Here is a 22,687-nt window from a genome sequence, read left to right as displayed (position 1 = left end):
CGATGAAATACAAATCAACGCAATGTTTTGATCAGTACTAGGGCTGTAAACGAGCCGAGTCGAGTCGAGCTAGAGTGTGCTCGAGCTCGAGCTCGAACTTAATCGAGCTGGCTCGAGCTCGGCTCGTTTTATTTTTCGAGCTGAAAATCGAGCTCGAGCTCGAATCGTTTAAAGTTCGAGCCGAGCTCGAGCTCGTCGAGCCGGGCTCCTTTAATTTGTTTAATTTTTTTATTTTTTATTTATTATTTTTTTATTTTATATTTTAAAATTTTGATATATAAAATACAAAAAAAAATATAATTTTAACATAAATATTATATAAAATTTATAAATTAAAGAATTTATACATTTATATGTTTTATTTTCGTTATTCTTTTATAAGGTTTTAGGTATCAAGTGGCATAATATATGTATAATTTTTATTTATTTATTTCTTGGTATTATATTATTATATATAGATATTAAAATTTAGGGTTTAATCTACACGAGCCAACGAGCCGAGTTAACGAGTCGAGCCAAGACCGAGTCATGAGCCGAGCTGACCCTGGCTTGAGCTCGGCTCGTTTAGAAATCAAGCCGAGTCAAGTCAAGCTCATTTAGAATCGAGCTTTTTCGAGCCGAGCTATTTTCAAGCGAGTCGCGAGCCACGAGCTTTTTGAACAACCCTAATCAGTACACAGGGATTAGTTCAATTAATTTGTAAGGGTGGAGGGTGTGGTACTCTAAGAGTACCAAAACTACCTTAAGTATCGACCAATCATACAATGTCATGTCATTTTTATCATGAACTATCCTAAGGGTTGGCGGCGGAGTACCCGAACTACCCTAAAAAGTTTTAACTTTTTTATTAAAAACTAAGTAATATATTTTTAAAAATTATACATAAATAAAAAGAACTTTCATTATAAATAAAAATAAATATTATAAATTACAAACTAAAAAAAATAAAAAGATAAAAAAGAAAATAAAAATTCTACTCATCGTTGAGGTACGCTAGATTTAGAGAGTCAGTATATTTGTTCGTAGTTGGAAATGAGTTGTCACAACTTGTAACTCATCCATCACGCTATCGTCATAATGTTTCTCGACTGGAGGATCTCTTATGTAGAACGGAGATATCGCATTACCACCATCTTTTAAGATCATCTTGTGTAATATTACACACGTATAAGTCTGAATCCGAATTTTGTCAACTGTCGTACACCGTAGGGGTCGCTGAATTATACCCCATTTTCCTTTTATAACACCCAAAACATGCTCCGCATCTTTTCTTTCTGAAACTTGAACCTTCGAGAATCGCTGATCCTTCGGCCATAGGGGATACGAGGAACATTTCACAAACTTCGACCAATTAAGGTAGATCCTGTCGGTAAGATAGTACCCACGTTTATATTCTCGGCCATCTACATGGAACGGGGCGTAAAGCGCGGTTCCATTTTAATGGGTGAGAAATAAAAGAGATTGGTGGAGAATGGTGATGTCATTGTTAGATCCCGACGGACCACAAAACGCATGCCAAATCCACAAATCATTTTTAGCAATGGCTTCGATCATGATTGTTGGATAATGGTGGTCACCTTTCATATATTGGACTCACAGCTCGGTAGGACACATTCTCCAAATGAGATGTGTATAATCAAGGCTACCTAGCACCCCTAGAAGGTGATGTCTTTCTTCGTGTGCTTGATATAAAACGACAATGTCGTGGCTAGTCGGTGTATGTAAATACTTTTGACCATATAAACTAACGACGATGTTGCAGAGAAACTAAAAGGAGGTAAAAATCTTTTGTAAGGCCGTAAAACTCTTTTACGGCCGAAGTACATTTTGTATGGCCGTAAAAATCTTTTTGTTCCCCGCGTTTGTACCTTCTTGAAACCATTCAAAATTGTTTTCAATATCGGCTTCAATTTTTAAAAATAAACGTTTGACATATGAAACCTATCTCGGAACATTTCTTCGGTGTATTTTGGGTTGTCGACGAAGTAATCTTCCATTATAACTCGGTGACCTTTCTCGCGATTATGATCCAAGTATCTTCTTCTAGATGTGTCGGTGTCTTCTTCTTCGGCTTGTCGGGCAAGATCATAAAGAAATGGGATACAACTATTGCTGGAGGATTCTTCGTCATAATTGTCGGGTGGAATGTATACATAAAGAAAACTCAAATTCATTGTTATGGTTGGGGTAAAGTGGGTATAAAATTGGTTGGAGTAGAGTGGCTGGGTACAAATTTTGTTAAGTTTGTTTGGTTATTTATAAAGAAAAAAAAATGTTAAGGTTTTATGGTTGGGATAAAGTGGGTAAAAAATTGGTGGATGAAGAACCCTCCGGTGAGTTTTGGACCCTGGTGGCAGCAGGCAGTGTTCATCACAGGGTATACTACCCCTGCCAAGGTACCCGAGTAGCACACCATCCACCCTAAACATTATCAGAAACCCTACAAGCTACTGTAGTTCTTTTCAATTCAAGTGTGTTTGTTTATATCTTGCATTACTATTTCATATTGAGTGTTGTGATGTGTCTATGGTGTCCAAATACAAATATGTTGCACTCGACTAATCGTACCGAAGAAAAAAAAGAGGGACCGTCAAGTAACGAATTGTATGAACTTGTTAATTACGGTTATCTTTAACTAGTTTAGATATTGATAAGGTAGATCTTAGGGGGAAAGGAGTACTCACATGTATTACCCATGCACTTGTCAATCATGTACCGTCACATCATTTATACCCTTAATTACCCACAAACCACACAATTACTAATATCACCTTCCCATAAGTACCCTAGAACTTTATTAATTCATTTTAATTTTTCAATGACCAACATTAACTCAATTTTGTGCGGCAAATCTTTGCTATGGAATGAAGCCATGAATCCTACCTATATGAGTGCCCCGTTCTCACTTACTGGGTGCGTTTGTTTTAATTAAGAGCATCTAACATCCAACATCTGAGGGTGATCACAAACGCCATGTTAACCAATTGATATAAAGTAATTCAAATATGTCATTGTGATATAATTCAACAAGTCAATACAATTATTGATCCAAAAAAATATTGGATTAATATATGCAATTGAGCAATTCAGCATTATTATGTCAACTACCGAATCAAGTTTATTGATATATGTTTGGGCCCCACACTTTATCTCTTACATACAGTTTGAAAGATTCATTAATAGTTCCAAATTTGATCATGGACTAACATAGACTATGTCTCTAGTGATTACAAATCATCGATCGAAGAGGATATGTTGGTACTGATTATAAATTGCTTCCGAACATGACATATTGCTTCTACACTATACTCGTTCTAGCTAATTAGTATATTTAGATTTCTGTATTTACAGGTCTTCGCTTTATTTAAATTAAGTTGATTGATATCCCAACCTAGTTGATTGATCCAAATGATTAAATGAAGGCTAGACTTTATCTAGAAAGTCAAATGGTATAATAATAGTTATAAAAAGTCATATCTGACCATGGACCATATACAACATGTATGCTGTGATTACAATTCTTGAACACAATATGCGAGTAGTGGTTATTAGTTTATTATAAATAGCTTCCAGACTTCACATATCACATATCACATATCACATATATACTCATCCTTATATATATGGCTTCTCTAGTTCTTTTCCAAATGTTTGGTCTATTATTATTACTATCTAAAACACCATTGCTTTCTTCTTCTCTTCCACTACCCTCAGTACTCAAACCAGGTTCATCTCTCTCAGTGGAGAACAAAGATGACTTATTAATCTCACCCAATGGCCTTTTCACCGCGGGGTTTTACAGCGTTGGCGACAATGCATATTGCTTCGCGGTATGGTTTACTAAACCTCTCTCAGACAAAAGTCACACCATCATTTGGATGGCTAACCGAGATGTACCAGTTAACGGAAAGCGTTCAAAGCTTTCCTTGTTAAAATCTGGTAATCTGGTTTTAAGAGATGCAGCCCAACCATTGCCTATTTGGACCACAAATATTATAGACTCCACAAAACCTGCCCAACTCATTATAAACAATACCGGAAACCTTTATCTTCAAGATCAAGATAACCGAACCATTTGGGAAAGCTTCGGTTCCCCGACGGATACCCTTCTTCCCCTTCAAAAGCTCACCAAAGATACACCACTTGTATCTTCAAGAAGCTTAACAAATTTCTCTTCAGGGTTTTACAAGCTCTATTTTGATAGTGATAATGTCATAAGACTTGCCTATAATGGTCCTAGTGTAGCAGGCACTTATTGGCCAGATCCTAAGATAACAGCATGGGTAGCTGGAAGGAGCACATGGGCGAGCCGAAGGACCGCCGTCTTGGATTTGTCCGGTCATTTCCTATCAAGTGATAGTCTGTTCTTCAATACATCAGATTCGGAGAATCAGTCAGTGAGAAGACTGACTGTAGATGTTGATGGTAACTTTAGAGCATATAGTCTAGATGAGAGCAAAGGAATTTGGAAAGTCACTTGGCAAGCTATTTCTGACACTTGTAGAGTTCATGGAATATGTGGAGAAAATAGTACATGTTCTATTGGTCCTAATCAGGATAGGAATGTTCCTGCATACCCAATCACAAGATGATCAATCGCACAGATTGGTCTTACGGTTGTAAACCGGAATTCAATACGATGTTATGTGGAAATGGTGAGGATGATTTCCTACATTTTCCACATTATGATTTCTACGGTTACGAAGCTAGATTTGTGCGCAATACAACGTTAGATAAATGTAAGCAAGCGTGTTTAAGCGTATGCAACTGCAAAGGGTTCCACTACAACTTTGAGACCGATGGCTATTACTCTTGTTATGTCAAATTTAAATTGATAAACGGGTTTAGAACCGTGAGTTCAAACGGTTCAATGTATCTAAAGGTGCCCAAAAGTGTTTTCCTATTGTCCAAGAGCAAAAGTATTGTTCGGGGAGACAGCTTAATATGCAGCCAGAAATTACCGACAATCCAAATTGATAGAGCATATGAAAAGAATCCAAAAAATGAGTCGGTTAGGTTTCTTATGATATTTACATATGCATTTGGTGCACTGGAGACCATTTGCATTCTTTACTTCTTCTATCGCACCCGAAGTCCATCGAAGACAAGACAAGGTTATCTCCAAGCTGCTACAGGATTTCAGAGATTCAACTATGCAGAACTGAAAAAGGCAACTTATAATTTCAGCAACGAGATAGGGAGAGGAGGTGGTGGAATTGTATACAAAGGACAATTTTCAAACAATCGAGTTGGAGCGGTCAAACTTCTTAAGGAATTCGGTAACAACCAAGGTGAAGCTGAACTTCTATCAGAGATAAGTACCCTAGGGAGGCTTAACCACATGAATTTGATAGATATGTGGGGGTATTGTGCTGAGACAAAACACAAACTATTGGTTTACGAGTATATGGAAAACGGTTCATTGGCTCAAAACTTGCGTTCTAGTAAGCTAGATTGGGACAAGAGGTTTGACATTGCACTGGGTACTGCAAAAGGGCTAGCGTATCTACATGAAGAGTGCTTGGAATGGGTTTTGCATTGTGATGTTAAGCCTCATAATATATTGCTAGATAGCGATTGGAATCTAAAGGTTGCGGATTTTGGGGTGTCTAAGCTATTGGACAGAGATGTAACACTGAATTCCGTATTCACAAGAGCGAGAGGGACAAGAGGTTACATGGCTCCAGAGTGGTTGTTTCTTAATCATCCAATTACTTCAAAAGTTGATGTATATAGCTATGGTGTTGTGATGTTAGAGATGATAACAGGTAGGAGCCCAGCATGTGATCAAAGTGCGGAGTCGAAGGGAAGGCTAGATAGATGGGTGAAAGAAAAAATGATAGCAGCTGGTGGAAAGAATGATTGGATCACTGAAGTTATAGATGCTACCGTTGACGGAAAGTATGACATAAGAAAAATGGAAATTCTGATTAAGGTGGCTTTACGGTTTTCTGAAGAAGATAAAGATGCAAGACCAACAATGAGCCAAGTGGTGGATATGCTACTACATGTTGAGGATCATAGTGATTACTAGAGAATTGTATTTAGTCATTTTCTTTGCTAGAGTTAATTATGTTGAAGATATAAACTAAATAATAATAATAATTCTTCTTCTTCTTCTTCTTATTATTATGTATCGTATCATACTTAACACATTATTTGTATTATATTAGAACTACGTACTAAGATTGGCTGATTATTATATTTGGCCACAACATAACCATCTAAAATGGTTTTGGCGCCAAAGGCCAGACATTTTTTCCAATCGCCCCATAGCCGCCCTTTCAATATGTATATATTAGTTAGATGAACGATGTAGTGTACCAAGATCTGTTGATCTATTTTACTTACTAAAATTTCGTTTACATTAACTATTGTGTCGTTCAATCTATTATACATCGAACCCTAGTTTACTTTCAATAATCCGCTGCCACTCTAACAAATTATTTATATTATTTTCCTTGCAAGTTTTTCTTTGTCATATGCATTGATAAATGTTGCTAAAGGGGTTGGGGATGTCATAGCCTATTTTACTACATATCACATATGGCATTTCAAGATAGTAGATATCTCATAAATTTTATGTTGAGACGGCCATAGGTTACTGCCATGAATCATGTTAACATCAAATGAGAAGTTCAACCAGCAGGCTTTTTGATACGTAAGAAAATGCTAAAACTAGCTTATCCTTTCTGCGAGAATTATAGAACAATGACAGTGATAGTGACTTGAATCAAGTTATTTAATGTGACACCAATGATATGGACTTTTGGCTAGCCACCGCTGACTAGAAAAGGCAAAAAGTAGTTGACATTAGATGCCGAGCCATTAGGCTTGACTAAGCATTTAATTACGTTCAATTATATATATATATATTACAATTATAAAGGTCGGTATGCAACAATGGTTGTACTTTCTGCTCATTCTTTGGTACTCTTATCCTTTCACTTGATACATGGCTACTTACCACGGATGCTAACCAGTCCCATGTTGATCTTTCATTCCATCGTTTGGACACCCAACATCTCTTCGCCTTCTCCTTCCTTCAACTAATTTCAATTCATCTGGCAACACATTTTAATCCCAACAGCCATACAATCGAAGCGTGGTCGTCGTTTCGAGATGTGTTTCATCTTCTAAGACAGCTCAAACGTAGATTGGCCTCTATATCGGCCCGGTGACGAGGGTATTGAGTGGTTATGGACTAGGCAAGGCGTTGGGGAAGGTTTCTTACTTCTTAGTCACGTTGAATTACCGACTACCAACCGGCGAATCACCAATAAACCAATCAAGGCTTACATGCCTCAGATCGATTATTCTCAAGCCACCCGCTGAGCTTAGGTAAGTCGACTCTGTTCCGATTGATTTCCGACCGTTTGGGTTGTTTTTTTTTATGGTACAATATTGAGACTAAAGATGGTTTAAATCAGGTTGCCAGACGGTGGTTGGAAATCGAACTAATCGACGAACGCTCATCAATATATCTATCATCAATGCATCAGTATATCTATCAGCAATGGTACGTCTCTCGGTTCATGATCTAATTACATGCAAATCCTCTCAATCTCATCATTTTACACTCATGTATTCATGTGAATGTAGAAACTTGGTTAAAGATTTTATCGAATTCTCATCATTTGGTATAACAATTTACAAATTGTATAGTTAGGCTATTATGGTGTGGTTGGATAACAGGGGACTATGCAAGGATTTTATTTTCTAAATCGAGTAAAGGAAAACCTCAACTTAAGTAGGTGAATAACATTTGCTCAGCTTTACTTTGTTCATTGTATTTCAAATGTTACTTAGTGCTTACCGTATGAAGGTAGTATGATTGATGCTAAATTGGAAAGACATACGGCTATTGAACTTTTGTATGATTCGACTAATTCAAAATGTTTGTTTATGTAGGAATCCCGTTCTTCGAATAAGGAAATCTAGAAGGTAAATTACTTCTCATGCTTCTTTCTTATCATAGTTTGACCGACGTTGAATTTACTTAACCAAATAAGTATTCAGAGTTTGGAATGTGCAATTTTGCTTGATATTTCACTTGATCATTTTGTCTAACTAACATTCATGTACTTTGTTCACTTCATAATATAGCTATTCTAGGAAGCGAGCCTACCCAGTAATAAATCAACTCATCGCTCTGTGACGTCCCAATCATCCATGGTGAATTCAACTCTTGACCAAAATTTGAATGTGTAATTGACCAAATTCTAATAATATGTTTATGTTGTGTGCAGGCAACTGATTCAATGAAAACCAAACAAAAGAAATTAAACCTCCTGGGCAACAGAGGAGAAGGATGGGAAGTAATATGCATGATAAAACCCTTTCTTCCCTTTTGTTGTTTATTTAATTAATATTGTAGTTTGTGTTTATCATGCTTTGATGTTTTTTAAATTGCATAAGGTAATGAACAGAAGAAGAAGAAGAAGAAGAAGAAGAAAGAAATGAATCAATCCTTCCTTCTCTTATAAGCCACCTTGATCATCTTGCAAGCTCAAAAGGGCGAACATGTAATTTCACACTTCATGTAATATGTCTTCTCAAGTTGTTGTAAGGGTAACTCAGGGGGGTGCTGATAAAAATGAGTGGTTCGTCATTGAAGTTATATACGTTGATAGGGAAACACAAGAGTAAGTATATATATAGCTTATAACATTTCACATGTTGAAAAAATTGAATGCATATGTACTAGAAATGTAGTAGCTTATTATTATGTGACTTTTGATGTTTTCTTTTAGAATGTGTATATGATTGCTACTTACTATGACTAAAAATTAATTTGATTTCAGCTCATGTTGTAAACTTCGTGCAGACTCGGGATCAAATAACACACTTCTTGTCAAGACTATAACAGGCTCATCACGTTGTCGCAGCAAATAACGAACTTCTACTTTTGGCGAAAACATGTCTTCAATACCAAATTAACACTTTTGTAATTAATAAAGGTCTCAACTAAGACGTACGGAAAGGCTATAAGGATGCTATATAAAACTTCATTATGCAATCCAAGGATACGATACTGTTATTGCTTTTGTTTATAGTTATCGATACACACCGCCGCATCGCGGCGGGTCAATCTACTAGTTATAATCAAATGTATACAAATAGTTAACTTGCTGAACATTGTTATGGGTGTATGTCACATTCGTTAGAATTAATATTATTGATCGAGATATCATATAGACACTAAGAAGTTCAAGACAATACTGGGAAATTTTTTAATCAAACAAAGAGGAAAATGAGGTTAAGGTTTGGAATATACGAAACTGATCTCTCTCATAATGAAACAAATTTGAATGGAATAGAGTTATCGAGTGAATACGTAGTTTTTTAAGAAGCCTAGGAATATATTTGGGCATTTGGATCTATAATGCATGTGCTAAAAACTGAATAGTGTCCTATATACATGGTGTGTTTTATTTTAGCCATAACGTGTTTTATTTTAAGGCTTCCTACACTTCCTATTAAACTATTAATTCTTATTTAAACTCTTTTCTATATACATGTACATACCCTATACGTGTACACATACACTTGTTACCGGAAATATGTCTAATGTAACTAGCTATACATGTACATACACATGTCACTGGGTATATGCATCATGTCACAGGATGAAAGGTTGTAACTTTTATGCAACCAGATGACATTGGGTCAAAACTTGCATTCAGGTAAACTAGATTAGAATATGAAGTTTGACATTGCGTTGGCCATGGGTACGGCAAAAGGGCTAGCTTATCTACTGTAACATCTAATTCTAGACTCATATTTAATATAATAATTGCGTCGGGTAAATTATTTGAGTCGGTGGGATGATGATAATAATATAGTAATAAAGCTTAAGGGGTAGCGGGCTTGATTAATAGAATTAAAGATGGACCTAAAAGGAAAGAAGGGCCTTAGGTCCATGGACGTAAGGGAGTATAAAAACCCCTTAAACCCTAATCCTTTCCATTTTTATCTCTACACCATAGCCTACACCATCAAAAACACACACTAACACTGTCCTATAACCCGAGTCAAGATCCGGAGACAAAAACCCGAGCTTGTTGGTGACAGATCGTCATGACAAACCAAAACAACATCAATACTAGATCGTGTTTGTATACCGAGTCGTTTAAGGTATGCTATAATTAGAAATCGATCATTAGGGTTCGGATTTGTTTGTGTTAATCCTAGATTTGCATAAAAGTGATGAAAACGAATCAAAAGAACCAATACACAGGGAAATTCGTTAACATTAGATTGTTTAATTGATCGGATATTGAACCGCACCTATATGCTCAAATCGCACCCCTTAAACACGTATGTTTGGCCGATTGGACACCTAGGGTTTGTAGGCGAGATGAATATGAATCCATTGATACCAATTTCGTGTTATTTCGTTGAGATTCGAGTGTTTAATCGCATATCTAAGGCCTGTTGACTGTTATTGTTCTTGACGATTTTGACTTTGACCCTTGAGTCAAAGTCTGGATAAGAACTGTCGATGATTCGTTAAGGATGGGTGATTCGTTACGCGTTCATAACGAACGGGACTCATTCGTGTAACTTGATAACGAATCAGCCCTTAATTCGTTAACTACCCATTCGTTAAATAAGATAACGAATCTGGTGATTCGTTATAGGCTCATTCGTTAAATAAGATAACGAATCTGGAATGACGAATCAGATGGTAATAAGGGACGAATCTGGATAATTAACTAAGGAAGATTATATAGCGAATTAGATAACGAATTAGGCTTAATTCGTTATAGCAAATGAGTTAACGAATTAGAAAATAAATTAAAATCCTAATCTAAAATGTGTTGAGACAATTAATAGAAATAAAATTTTTCTATTAATCCCCAGCCAGGGGCTTTGCCCCTTGGACCCTGCTAGGGGCTGCCACCCCTAGACCCCGCTGCCAGGGGCGCTGCCCCCGGACCCCCGTTCGTTGAGGGTAATAATTTAACAAGAAACGCGATATGAAAAGTGATAGTAATCAATACGCATAATTGTTATACATCTAGCCGTGCACAACCAAAGAAAGGAGTAACCATTAACGGAAGAAGTAACCGAGTTCAGGTGAGTTTCTAGCCCCATTCTTTGTTATGTTTTCGGGGCTGTGTAAATACTCGATGTGACAGTTAATACAATTACCTTAAATGGTAAGCGTATGCCATGTATTATATATGTGATAGATACGATTGATTGCTTGTCGATACATGAATGATCTTCGGATATTGCATGTATTGCCAAGAATAGTGATGATTGTCTCCTTATATGGATATTAAATGATAACTTATATATAGAGTTCACTCTACGGATAATATTTAGAGTGTTCCTTAAATGGAAAGCATAGAGTTCCTTTAATGGAAAGTCAGTGTTCCTTTGATAGAATGCATAATGTTCCTTTAATGGAAAGCCCAGTGTTCCTTTAATGGAAAGCATAGTATTCCTTCTATGGAAGTATATATGATGTTCTTTCTATGGAGAATATATATATATATATATATATATATATAGTGTCCTTCTATGGAGAATATAAATAGTAGGGGTAATAGTAATAGTTCTTTTAATAGATATTATGTGACGTTCCTCTTATGTATATTTATAAGGTTAAGATATGTATGTATGTAAGATATGTGTATGTATTGTATGCCGCCTAATTAACTAGAACTCACTCAGCGTAGCTGACTTTTAGTATGCACGCAGGTGAATATGATTAAAGAGCTAGCATGAGGTTGGCACGTTGCATGGATCGAACGGCTGGCATTTGAAGATGGAAGAAATGATGTTTTAATATCATGATTTATGTTATGATTTTAAAGAAAAGATTAAATGTTTTGTAATAAACGGTTAAAGTTTTAATAAACTCTGATTTATAGAACTGTATTTATGAGTAAATCCGACGTTAAAGTGAGGCACCGGGAACGGGACCTTACATCTACATGAATAATGCTTGGAATGGGTTTTGCATTGTGATGTTAAGCCTCACAATATATTGCTAGATAGCGATTGGAATCCAAAGGTTGCGGATTTTGGGGTGTCTAAGTTATTGGACAGAGTTGTAACACTGAATTTCGTATTCACAAGAGCGAGAGGGAAAAGAGGTTACATGGCTCCAGAGTGGTTGTTTCTTAATCATCCAATTACTTCAAAAGTTGATGTATATAGCTATGGTGTTGTGATGTTAGAGATGATCACAGGTTGGAGCCCAGCATGTGATCAAAGTGCGGAGTTGAAGGGCAGGCTAGATAGATGGGTGAAAGAAAAAATGATAGCAGCTGGCGGAAAGGATGATTGGAATAAAGAAGTTGTAGATGTTACTGTTGACGGAAAGTATGACACAAGGAAAATGGAAATTCCGATTAAGGTGGCTTTAAGGTGTTCAGAGGAAGATAAAGATGCGAGACCATCAATGAGCAAGTGGTGGATACATTGCTACATATAGAGGAAGATAGTGATTTGAGAAGTGTATTTAGTCATTATCTTTGCTAGAGTTAATTATTTATTTTTCCTCTGATTTACTTTGTTAAATGCTATAAAAATGGAAGTAAAAGTATTGGCAAATCGTAACTTTTTTCTACGAGTTCGATATTTTTCGGTGCTTGGATTTATTGTTATCCGGCGTCATGGTTTTCAGGATGGTTCGGGTCGAACTCAGGTTTGGCTTTCTTTAAAGAAAGTCACCTATAACCCCTAAATGGACAAAATTAACATAATCACCACATAATTCTAATTTCTAAACATAAACATTTAATTCTTGGGAGATGAATTTGACTCCCAATTGTTGGCAATCCAACGGCGTAAAATGGGTTTTATTGGTGACCGGGTGAGTTAGGCCGGATTGGGTTCAGATGAATCGGATCGGTTTGTGATGGTTTATGGGAACGCGTGGATAAAAACGGGTCGTCAGTTTTGTGGTGATGAATTGGCCCGTTAGGGATGCAACGTGGACTTAAAAAAGGGATTAGCTAATAGAAAACGTTGTGTTATCATTTATCAATGTTATGAGTAATGATTAGAGCGTTAAGTAATCGTTCACGATTATTCGATTGGAAGTTAACTTTAATTATTGCCATCAAACATAAAACATATATGATAAATATAAACAACCAAAAAAAAACTTATCTTAATTTTTTTTACTTATATTGGATTGGTAAATTGAAATCTTAATTTGAATGTTGGCATATTAGGTCCCTTAAGTTCCATTTGTTTTGCATATTTAGTCTATTGGATCTTTTAGAGTCTGTTTTGCATATTTAGTCCCTTGGGTTTTTGAGGGTACAATTTTGTTCTTTTAGTTTTGTGTTTTCGGCCGTTTAAGGGTGGGATGTAGGCACACCGTACCTCTATCCAAATGGATAAAGAGGTGGCTTCCAGAGAGACCCTCAGCTCTAATATGTATGGAGCAATATAAGGAAATCAAAGTTCAACAGTAAATAGTAATAATAACAATAAATAATAATAATAATAATAATATGGGAAGAAAATATCATTATTGTGTGTGACCAGAATAAGGTTAATAGACGCCCTAAAGTGTTCATTTCTCTCTAAAAATCGTTAACTTTAATTCTACTTCTCCAAGAATTCCTATCCTCAACCATGTCCTCTGAGAGGTTTAGGTCTATCAGATCATGTCTAATCCTCTCATCCCAAGTCAATTTAGGCCGTCCTCTACCCCTCCTCCCCTATATAGTAATGCTTTCTACGGATCTAACAGGATTCGTCGTCTGTCTTCTCTTCACATGTCCAAACCATCTCAATCTCCACTCTCTTATCTTGTCTGATATGTTCACTACCCCTAATCTCTCTCGAAACACAATGTTTCTTATTTTGTCTAACCTTGTGTGCCCACACATCCAGCGTAGCATTCTCATTTCTGCTACCTCCATCTTCCGCACCTGTGCCTTCTTGATGGCCCAGCAATCCGTTCCATATAGCATTGCAGGTCTAACTGCGACCCTATAAAATTTTCCCTTTAGTTTAGTTGGAAAACTCTTGTCGCACAATATACTTGTGGCTGCTTTCCATCTACACCATCCTACCTGAACTCGATGGGTCACATCACTGTCTAATTCCCCATTGCTCTGAACAAATGATCCTAGATACTTGAACTTCGTTACCTGCGGAACCAGCTGCCCTTCAATTGTGATATGTGTGTCTTCATTGTCATTTATCCCACCAAAATCACAGTGTAGGTACTTCGTCTTAGAGCGACTAACTCTTAAACCTTTTGTCTCTAAGGTTGTTCGCCACTCCTTTAGCCTCTTAGAGCGACTAACTCTTAAACCTTTTAAGTTTGATTGTGTTAATATTCATATATCAAACACCATCGATAAACTCTTCCTCTTCTTTTTTATCACCGCCCTTTGCCTTAAAACCAGGCTCATCTCTATCGGTTGAGAAAAAAGATGATGTTTTGATCTCACGCAACCGCCTTTACACTGCCGGATTTTACAGTGTTGGGGAGAATGCTTATTGCTTTTCAATCTGGTTAACTAAGCCTCTATCAGATGGGAATCAAACTATTGTATGGATTGCTAACAGAGACTTACCAGTTAATGGAAAGTTCTCCAAGCTTTCCTTGTTGAAAACTGGAAATTTGATATTGACGGACGCGTATCAACGGTTGCCAATATGGTCAACAAGTACTAGAGATGAAACACAAACTGCTCTATTGAGATTGAATAATTCAGGAAACCTTTTCCTTCAAAATAGAGATGGAAAGGTTTTATGGCAAAGCTTTGACTCCCCAACAGATACACTTCTTCCCAATCAACCCCTCACAAAGCTTGTGTCACTTGTTTCTTCAAGAAGTTCAACAAATCACTCATCTGGTTTCTACAAGCTCTTTTTTGATAATGACAATGTTGTTAGACTTGTGTATAGTGACTCCAAATTGACAGGCATATATTGGCCTGATCCTGAGTTCCGAGCATGGGAATCTGGTAGGAATATATACAGAAGCCGAAGGATTGCAACGATGGATTCTTTTGGTCATTTCATCTCAACTGATGATCTATTGTTCAATACGTCAGATGCTGGAGACGAGCCGTTACTAAGAAGGTTGACTTTAGATTTTGATGGTAATTTTAGAGCCTATACTCTAGATGAATCTAGAGGAATTTGGCAAGTTACTTGGCAAGCTATGTCTGAAGGATGTAAAATCCATGGAAGTTGTGGAGAAAATAGTACATGTTCTAATGATCCTATTTATGGAAGGAAGTGTTCTTGCATACCAAATCACAGGATGATCAATCACACAGATTGGTCATATGGCTGTGAACCCGAGTTCAAATCGGCTTCATGTGGCAACTGTGAGTACAACTTCCTGCATCTTCCTCTTTCTGATTTTTGGGGATATGATTCTAGATACATGCCAAATACCACCTTAAGTGCATGTAAACAAGAGTGCTTAAAAAGTTGCAATTGTAAAGGGTTCCAGTTCAAGTATGATTGGTCCAAAGGTTTTACTATTTGCTACCCCAAATTTCTCTTGGTTAATGGATTAAGGTCTGCAAATTTTAAAGGTTCCATGTATCTGAAGGTACCCAATAGTATTCCATTATCGTTGAATAATGGTAGGAATGTTCAAGTATTCAAGTTAAACTGTTCTGGCAAGCATACCACCCGACTTGACAGAGGTTATGATAGAAACCGCGAAAAAGATATCATCAAGTTTCTGATGCTGACTGCATATGTATTTGGTGCACTGGAGCTCATTTGCATTAGTTACTTCTTTTATGGAACACGTTCGCGTTCGAGTACACGAGGACAAGGTTACCTCCAAGCTGCCACAGGATTTAAGAGATTCAGATATGCAGAATTAAAGAAGGCCTCAAAAAACTTCAGAGAGAAATAGGAAGAGGAGGAGGTGGCATTGTGTATAAAGGAGTATTATCAGATAACCGCATTGTGGCAATCAAGCGTCTTAATGAATCTAGTAATAGGCAAGGGGAAGCTGAACTTCTAGCAGAAATAAGTACCCTTGGGAGGCTCAACCACATGAATTTGATAGAGATATATGGTTATTGTGCTGAGAATAAACACCGGCTTTTGGTTTATGAGTATATGGAGAATGGATCATTGTCTCAGAATCTACAGTCCAACAAGCTGGACTGGGATAAGAGGCTAGATATTGCTTTGGGCACTGCTAAAGGGCTTGCTTATCTACACGAAGAGCGCTTGGAGTGGATTTTGCATTGTGACGTTAAGCCTCAAAATATATTGCTAGATAGCGATTACAAGCCAAAGGTAGCAGATTTTGGGCTGTCTAAATTATTGGATAGAAATGACACTCGTGATTTAGAGTTCACAAGAGCATGCGGAACAAGAGGTTACATGGCTCCAGAATGGTTGTTTGTTAATCTTCCTATAACCTCAAAGGTTGATGTGTTTAGCTACGGGGTGGTTATGTTAGAGATGATAACAGGCCGGAGGCCAACTGGTGCCAATCAAAGTGGAGGGTCATCAGAGGGAAGGCTAGATAGATGGGTGCGAGAAAAGACTGTAGTCGCCGGTGGAACGAATGATTGGATTCAAGGAGTTGTTGACTCCAGTGTGGATGGAAATTACAACTTGAGTAAAATGAGAACACTGATTAAGGTAGCTTTAAGGTGTTGTGAGGAAGATAAGGATGCAAGACCAACCATGAGACAGGTGGTGGATATGTTGCTATATGTGGAAGATGATTGATAAGGTAATGGTTTTGATTTTGATCTTATTAACTAGAGCATGTCATTAACTAACTAAGCACTAATATTAGCAATCTTTATAAAGCCCTTTGTTCACAACTTCATCACACTTCAGTTTTATATAATCGAATGATTGCTATCCTGCTTTGTTTTAGTTGTCCAACTTATGATTTGCCTGTTATATATATTGTTAGAAAGGTTTTAGATTTAGGTTAAGGCTCATGCATGGAATTCAATATTGGAGATCTTCTTAAAAGCTATCTGCCCGTTGAAATAGTTTAATCTTCCATAAATTAATATTGTAATTCAACCATTGGAATTGTAATATGTTTGGTCCAGGATGACACTGACCCATGCTAACGAACAATGGCAAATTCAACCAACCTGTATTAATGTAGAAGATGGCTCAATTTTGAGTTGCATATGGCATTAAATACATGAAGTATTAAATATGACTTTGAGTTGCATATGGCAGCTTCTAGTTTCATCAAATGGTCAACTTAATATTTCATCAATATATTTAGTTTTTTTGAAATTTGAAGAATGAAATATGAAAACCTATCAATAGTCTTCTAAAGCAATTACTTGTTTTTTTATATCCAAACCTTTAAAAAAAATTAATATTCAACTAAATTGTATATTTAGAAGGTGTGATATACCTTATCTCCACTAGTGGTCTAGTGGTAAAAGGCTTGAGTTTTTCAATGAAGACCCAAGTTTAATTCTCACTTTTGCCACTTTTGATGATATTATTGGCAATGAAGGATTTGAGCTAGAACTTGCAAGGTTGTCGGTTCGAATTCCGAGACCACCCGGGTTTTCGTCCCACCGTGTGTTACGACAAAGAGTTCTGCTCTTATAGTGGCAGCCGTCGGTATGGAGTCCCGAGGGAACGCCCAGCCAAACTCTAAAGCCCGTATGAGCCCGGTTAAGATAACATAGTCTGGCCAGAGTGGGTCAACGGGGCTCTCCAATTGGAGGGTGCGGTGGCCTAACACACACAAGAAAGTCGTCGTTTTAAAAAAAAGAACGTACCTTATTACTGTGAACCACTACTAAATTGTATATTTTCGTGTGTGTGACACGATTTAGGCCAACAATTGGTATCGGATCGTGGTTAAAGATCAAGAAGACGACGTAAAGATTGTTCAAGCAACAAAGAGAAAACAAGCAATGAGGAACGAAACTATCTAATCAAATCCGTTAAGGATTTATCAAAGGTAAGAAGTTATGATTAATTCAAACTAGAGGAAGTTTATTGTGTCTCTAAAAGATCGATCAAAGTAGAAGATATGATCATGATTGTGAAAGCTCGATAAAAAATGGAAGACTACTCGTATGAGACGATCAAAGCAGAGGAGAGTTCAAGAACATGTTCGAAGCAATTGCGGAAGAGCTTACCAAGATCCGGTGTGGAAGATCATCAACTTGTGAAGAGTGTGATCCTAATCACCTATGAGGGGTGCGAGGCGTTCCAGACCGAACTTGTGTGATTCAAGTGGTGTGACCGGACATGTGTTATTCATAAAAAAAACTAAGTGGCCAATTTGAAAAGCAACGAAAGATAGAGCTATAATCCAAGTCAAGGAACAAGAGACACAGATATTGTTATCATGAATTCATGATGATGATGAACGAGATAGAGCTACCAAGATCAAGTGGACCGACTAAAGGTAATGGCTCGTGTCACCGAGGAATAGGTTGAAAGGAAGAAGGCACGTAATTGATGATCAAATAATTTAAGTTGAAGAGACGAGGGTAGTGCTTGGATCAAAGACGAATAAACACATTAACACTAAGGGGATGAATATAGAATTAATATTAATGTTTGCATTTAAAAGGGTTAGTTAAGTGTGAATCAAAAAAGCTGAGGGGTGAAATGCGCCACATGAAAAGGTTGATGTTTAGGATAAATATACAAAATAAAAAGAAAAGGTTGGTGTTTGGGAACGCCATTCTCCGTTCCAAGCAACATGTGCATGTCATGAATACGGTTTATATGGCTTTATATGGATCATATTTCTTCAATCATTGCAACACACCTCTTTGGCGGTTATAACAGTCATATTCGTACTAACATATGAGCCATGTTGTTTAATATAACGCATATCACTTTAACGTAATATAGGTCATATGTTATAATATGGTTCAACTTGTTATTGGGTATCGTGAATATTTAAGAACAAAATTGGCCATATTTTGTCATATGGGCCACTTTGTTTTTCAAAACTGGTCATATTCATGTTTAAAAAATTGGTCTTATTGGTACATATGGACAATTCCGTTCTTAATAAACTGTCATATTCGTATATAAAATTAGACCATATTGGGTTATACTGGACATTTAGTATTATTAATAATATTATTATTAATAGTTGCAGATTATGGCATTTTCATCCAGTCCACGTGGTCAAGGTAAGCGGAGTCACCATTCATATTATGATAGTGGGGACAAGTACGTGTACATTGATTACAGATATTTATGTGTATTATAATGGAAATCAGGCTCGTGTTTCTTATTAAAACCTCATTATTCTAAATTAAAACATTTACACATGTTACATCATGACTCATGAGAATAATTTCTATAAATCGAGCCACACATTGGCTTTGATACTAATTAATTGTTTTGGAACACCAAAGAAATTGATAATATAAGACACAAAAGGATTGTTCTTTATTTCGAAACAAAATGAAATATAGCACTAAACAATTCATTTTTTTTTTTTTTTTTTTTTTTTTTTACATAAATAAATGATTTTATTTCTACTGATGAAACATAGATATTACATCAATATAGCAGGTAGGCGGGCAACAAGCTGCGCCGCCACCCCTTTCTGAATTGCAAACCCTAACCTGCTAAAGACATACCCCTGCCCCTTTGGAGTCGACACATTGCTATGCACAACCTTTTGGACCCTGGTTAGAAAACGGATAGCTTCCGGTGCCAAGGAGCCAAATGTATCAAAAGCCAGAGGGACAAAAACATGTTGGTTCTCTTCGCAGGCTTTAGCATGTTTCTCCACCTTCTTCGTTTCAGCCCTTTTTATTGCTTGCCCGGCTACAAACCCATTATCCCTCAAACCAGCTAAGGGAGATACCCCTGTGAGGTCAACACAAGCGTGTTTTCCCCCGGCCCAACCAAAGACGAGCAAATCTGCCGGTCGTAGAGTGGATCTCCCTTCCGTGGGGTCTGTAAGGAAGTTTACGGGGGCTTCCTTTTTAGCTGATATCCCAGCTCGCCTTAAGATGTCCCAAAGAACGTCCCGCACCCAATCATGTCGGTATTTGAACCCAGGCATCTCCTTACAATGAACCGCATGCTCTCCGAATTTATCCAGGCAGGCCTTACGGCAGATCGGACATGTTTCGTCTTCGGGGTACATTGGGACCATCAAACGGTACTTAAGAATGGCCCTATACTCGACCGCAGACATGCTTTGGCCCAAGCCATCAATCGGGATAACAAAAATCTTTGCTAATTTGAGACCAATGGCTATTTAATCTACCCCCCCCCCCCCCCCCCCCCAAAAAAAAAAAAAAAAAGTAGAGATGCTTACGATCTTTTAGCAACCCAAGTTTCACTTCGTCACAATTAGTTCCTATTTGAGCCTTCACTCGAACTTCACATCTTTCTGAAAATTACTAAACGTTAACAAACCAACAGTTAACTTCCTAACTTTGACTTTAACTATGATTTCACTTTATTTCTAACAATAGGTATTTCAATTCAATTCATAACTTCTCAAGAAATTAAAACCAGTAACACTCTCCTCATTCCACAACTCTTGTGTGTGCATCAATAATCATTATAAAACTAGAAAAGAATACTTTACAACAAAACAATAATTTATCCCGTATGAAACAATTTTGCACAACTCGGGGACATAAATATCAAAACCCTATATAATTAAAAAACTTTGTAACAAAATGATGAGTGCCTCTTGAAGCTTCACTGGTCACACTCACAGGTGATTGATGGGCCAGAGGAAAGGCTTGGGCTAACATCTCCCCAAGTATTACTTGAGATGGTGTGGTCAGATGCAGCCTATCAGGTTCAAGGCCTAAACCCTTTGCATCAACGGTCTTTAAATTCACTGACCACGTTCCTAACTGGGCCTCTCTAACTTTCTCCACGTATGACCCTGCCCCAGATGCCAATGTCATTATTTTATTATCATTAGAAAAATAACCAAAATGTTCATACGACCTATAAAAAAAAAATATATGTCCATTCAACCATCATATTTTTTTTAATGCTCACCCTTAATCTCATACTCGTACACTTTTTAATCATTAGCCAACGACATTTCCAATCAACAGGATTTTGTTGTGTGTCATAAAATTATGAGGTCAAAGGTTTTTTCTATAAATCGTCTGAACCGACAGGATTTATTAGGCGTCCGACAAGATTTATCTCGTCTTCCGACGCGATTTTATCTTGCTCCCACCGAAATTTTGTGGCTTATGCCGAGAAATTTTTATAAGTGGCAGCATCAAGTTGGTTAAAAGTCCCATCAAATAATTAATGAATAAAAGTCATAGATTCAACGAGATTTAGGAATGAACATTTTGGTAATTTTCTCTTATTATTTTATTATTTTACGTAACCAATTAAAATATAACACGTGTTTATAATAACCAAACACGTTTGAATTTCGACAAGAACATGTTACCTGAATAATTGGTAGTGTAGGCAGAAGTAGATCCGAACGCACATGCTCAAAGAACCTCTCCGATCTCCGCTTGTACGCCTCCGCGTCTTCTCGGCTAACGGTATCACTCTCCCCTTGATACCACAACAACCCTTTAATGCTCCCGCCACCTTCCAACGCCGCCTGTGTCCTCCGGATCAGCTGATTATAAAGATGTCCACCACGTGACCACTCACTAATATTAGTCCCACCCACCGCACATGGAACCAAACCAATAACTCCAACGTTTGAATGCATTTGTAATAATGAATTGGCAAAGGCCATCCCGGGCCCCACACCGCATGCACGGAAATAGTCAATGTCGCGGTGTAGGGGTTCGGTGGCCTGTTGCCAGTTGAGATCCGCACTGAGGCGGAGAATGGATGGGTTGGGGGAAGATTGAGGTGGGACATATCCGTCCCATTTGTCATTGACAACACCTCCTCGGCCGGCCATGTTGCTCTGGCCGGCCAGGAGGAAAATGGACTTGGACTTACCGGTGTCGGTGTTAGCGGGATCGGCTAAGGAGATGAAGAAACATGCGTGGAATAAAAGTAAGGAGAGCATAGTTGTCGTGGGGTATAGTTTAGGTTTAGGTTGCATATCTTTAGCCTTTTCTCGAAGCAAATGACGTATTATTACTCAATTTATTTATATCTCGTTCTTTAGTGAAAAGAAAAAATTAAAAGTCATATGATTTACAACCTACTTTATGGACCCACCCGCACACCTTTTATAGAATTATTTTGATATTTTGAGTTGGTTGTAAATAATGAATCCCCATGTTTAGAAATTTACGAGAGCATTATGTAGCGTAGATGGGGAAAATTTTTATAAATAGGAAATACTAATAGGGTGTAATGGTTTATAGGAGAGAAAATTTTTTTAGGTTTCTAGGTATTTCGTCATTTCAAATGGCGGAACCGACCATGGTAGCATAACCCGTCAGAAGTTGTCTGGTGACATGGACTTTAATTTGGTGTTCTGCCATTTCAAATGGTGGAAGCCAAATAAAAACCACATGTTCCGTCATTTGAAATGGCGGAACACCATTTTCACCCCTTCTAGGCTACCCCTATTTATTTTTATCACTTCCGCCATTTGAAATGGCGGATGTGAACAGTACCAACAATTATGACACGTGACATAACTTTCTGCCACCTTTTTGACCACATATTCACTTCCGCCATTTCAAATGGCCCTAGGTGTAACTGTGTTGAACCGTAACAATATGATTTGTTATTTCAACGGTTTTTGTTCTAGTTTTCAAATTCTAGATGTTATTTTTTCTATTTG

General features: G+C 37.3%; 2 protein-coding genes and 2 pseudogenes across 2 annotated transcripts; 3 read left to right on the top strand and 1 right to left on the bottom strand.

The window, feature by feature from the left end:
- The first annotated feature begins 3,449 nt into the window (after nucleotides 1-3,449).
- Nucleotides 3,450-6,080, top strand: LOC143615558 (putative receptor protein kinase ZmPK1; annotated as a pseudogene).
- A 6,035-nt stretch (nucleotides 6,081-12,115) lies between these two features.
- Nucleotides 12,116-12,451, top strand: LOC143615553 (EPD1-interacting receptor-like cytoplasmic serine/threonine-protein kinase). Its single transcript, XM_077088657.1, has one exon. It carries the CDS (start codon nucleotides 12,116-12,118, stop codon nucleotides 12,449-12,451), a length of 336 nt encoding a protein of 111 aa, XP_076944772.1.
- Nucleotides 12,452-14,287: 1,836 nt separating this feature from the next.
- LOC143615552 (putative receptor protein kinase ZmPK1) lies at nucleotides 14,288-16,977 on the top strand (annotated as a pseudogene).
- A 3,698-nt stretch (nucleotides 16,978-20,675) lies between these two features.
- On the bottom strand, nucleotides 20,676-22,166 carry LOC143615556 (putative carbohydrate esterase At4g34215). Its single transcript, XM_077088659.1, has 2 exons — nucleotides 21,374-22,166; nucleotides 20,676-20,842 (listed from the first exon to the last, which is right to left on the bottom strand). The coding sequence occupies exons 1-2, from the start codon at nucleotides 21,992-21,994 to the stop codon at nucleotides 20,807-20,809; spliced, it is 657 nt and encodes a 218-aa protein (XP_076944774.1). The 5' UTR covers nucleotides 21,995-22,166; the 3' UTR covers nucleotides 20,676-20,806.
- Nucleotides 22,167-22,687: the final 521 nt, after the last annotated feature.

The sequence above is a fragment of the Bidens hawaiensis genome, unplaced genomic scaffold (genome assembly GCF_021521415.1).
Source record: "Bidens hawaiensis isolate Kalapana, Puna unplaced genomic scaffold, B.hawaiensis_p1.1 tig00043524_1, whole genome shotgun sequence".
Classification (NCBI taxonomy): Eukaryota; Viridiplantae; Streptophyta; class Magnoliopsida; order Asterales; family Asteraceae; genus Bidens; species Bidens hawaiensis.
The sequence above is the reverse complement of the archived record's forward strand: the minus strand, read 5'-3'. Positions and strand labels throughout refer to the sequence as shown.

Excerpts from the sequence above, each read along its gene's own strand:
- LOC143615553 (XM_077088657.1), top strand. The coding sequence starts at position 12,116 with ATGGCTCCAGAGTGGTTGTTTCTTAATCATCCAATTACTTCAAAAGTT.
- LOC143615556 (XM_077088659.1), bottom strand. The coding sequence starts at position 21,994 with ATGCAACCTAAACCTAAACTATACCCCACGACAACTATGCTCTCCTTA. Across the intron at positions 20,843-21,373 it reads CTACACTACCAATTATTCAG|GGTCATACGTGGAGAAAGTT; the intron begins GTAACATGTTCT and ends CATCTGGGGCAG.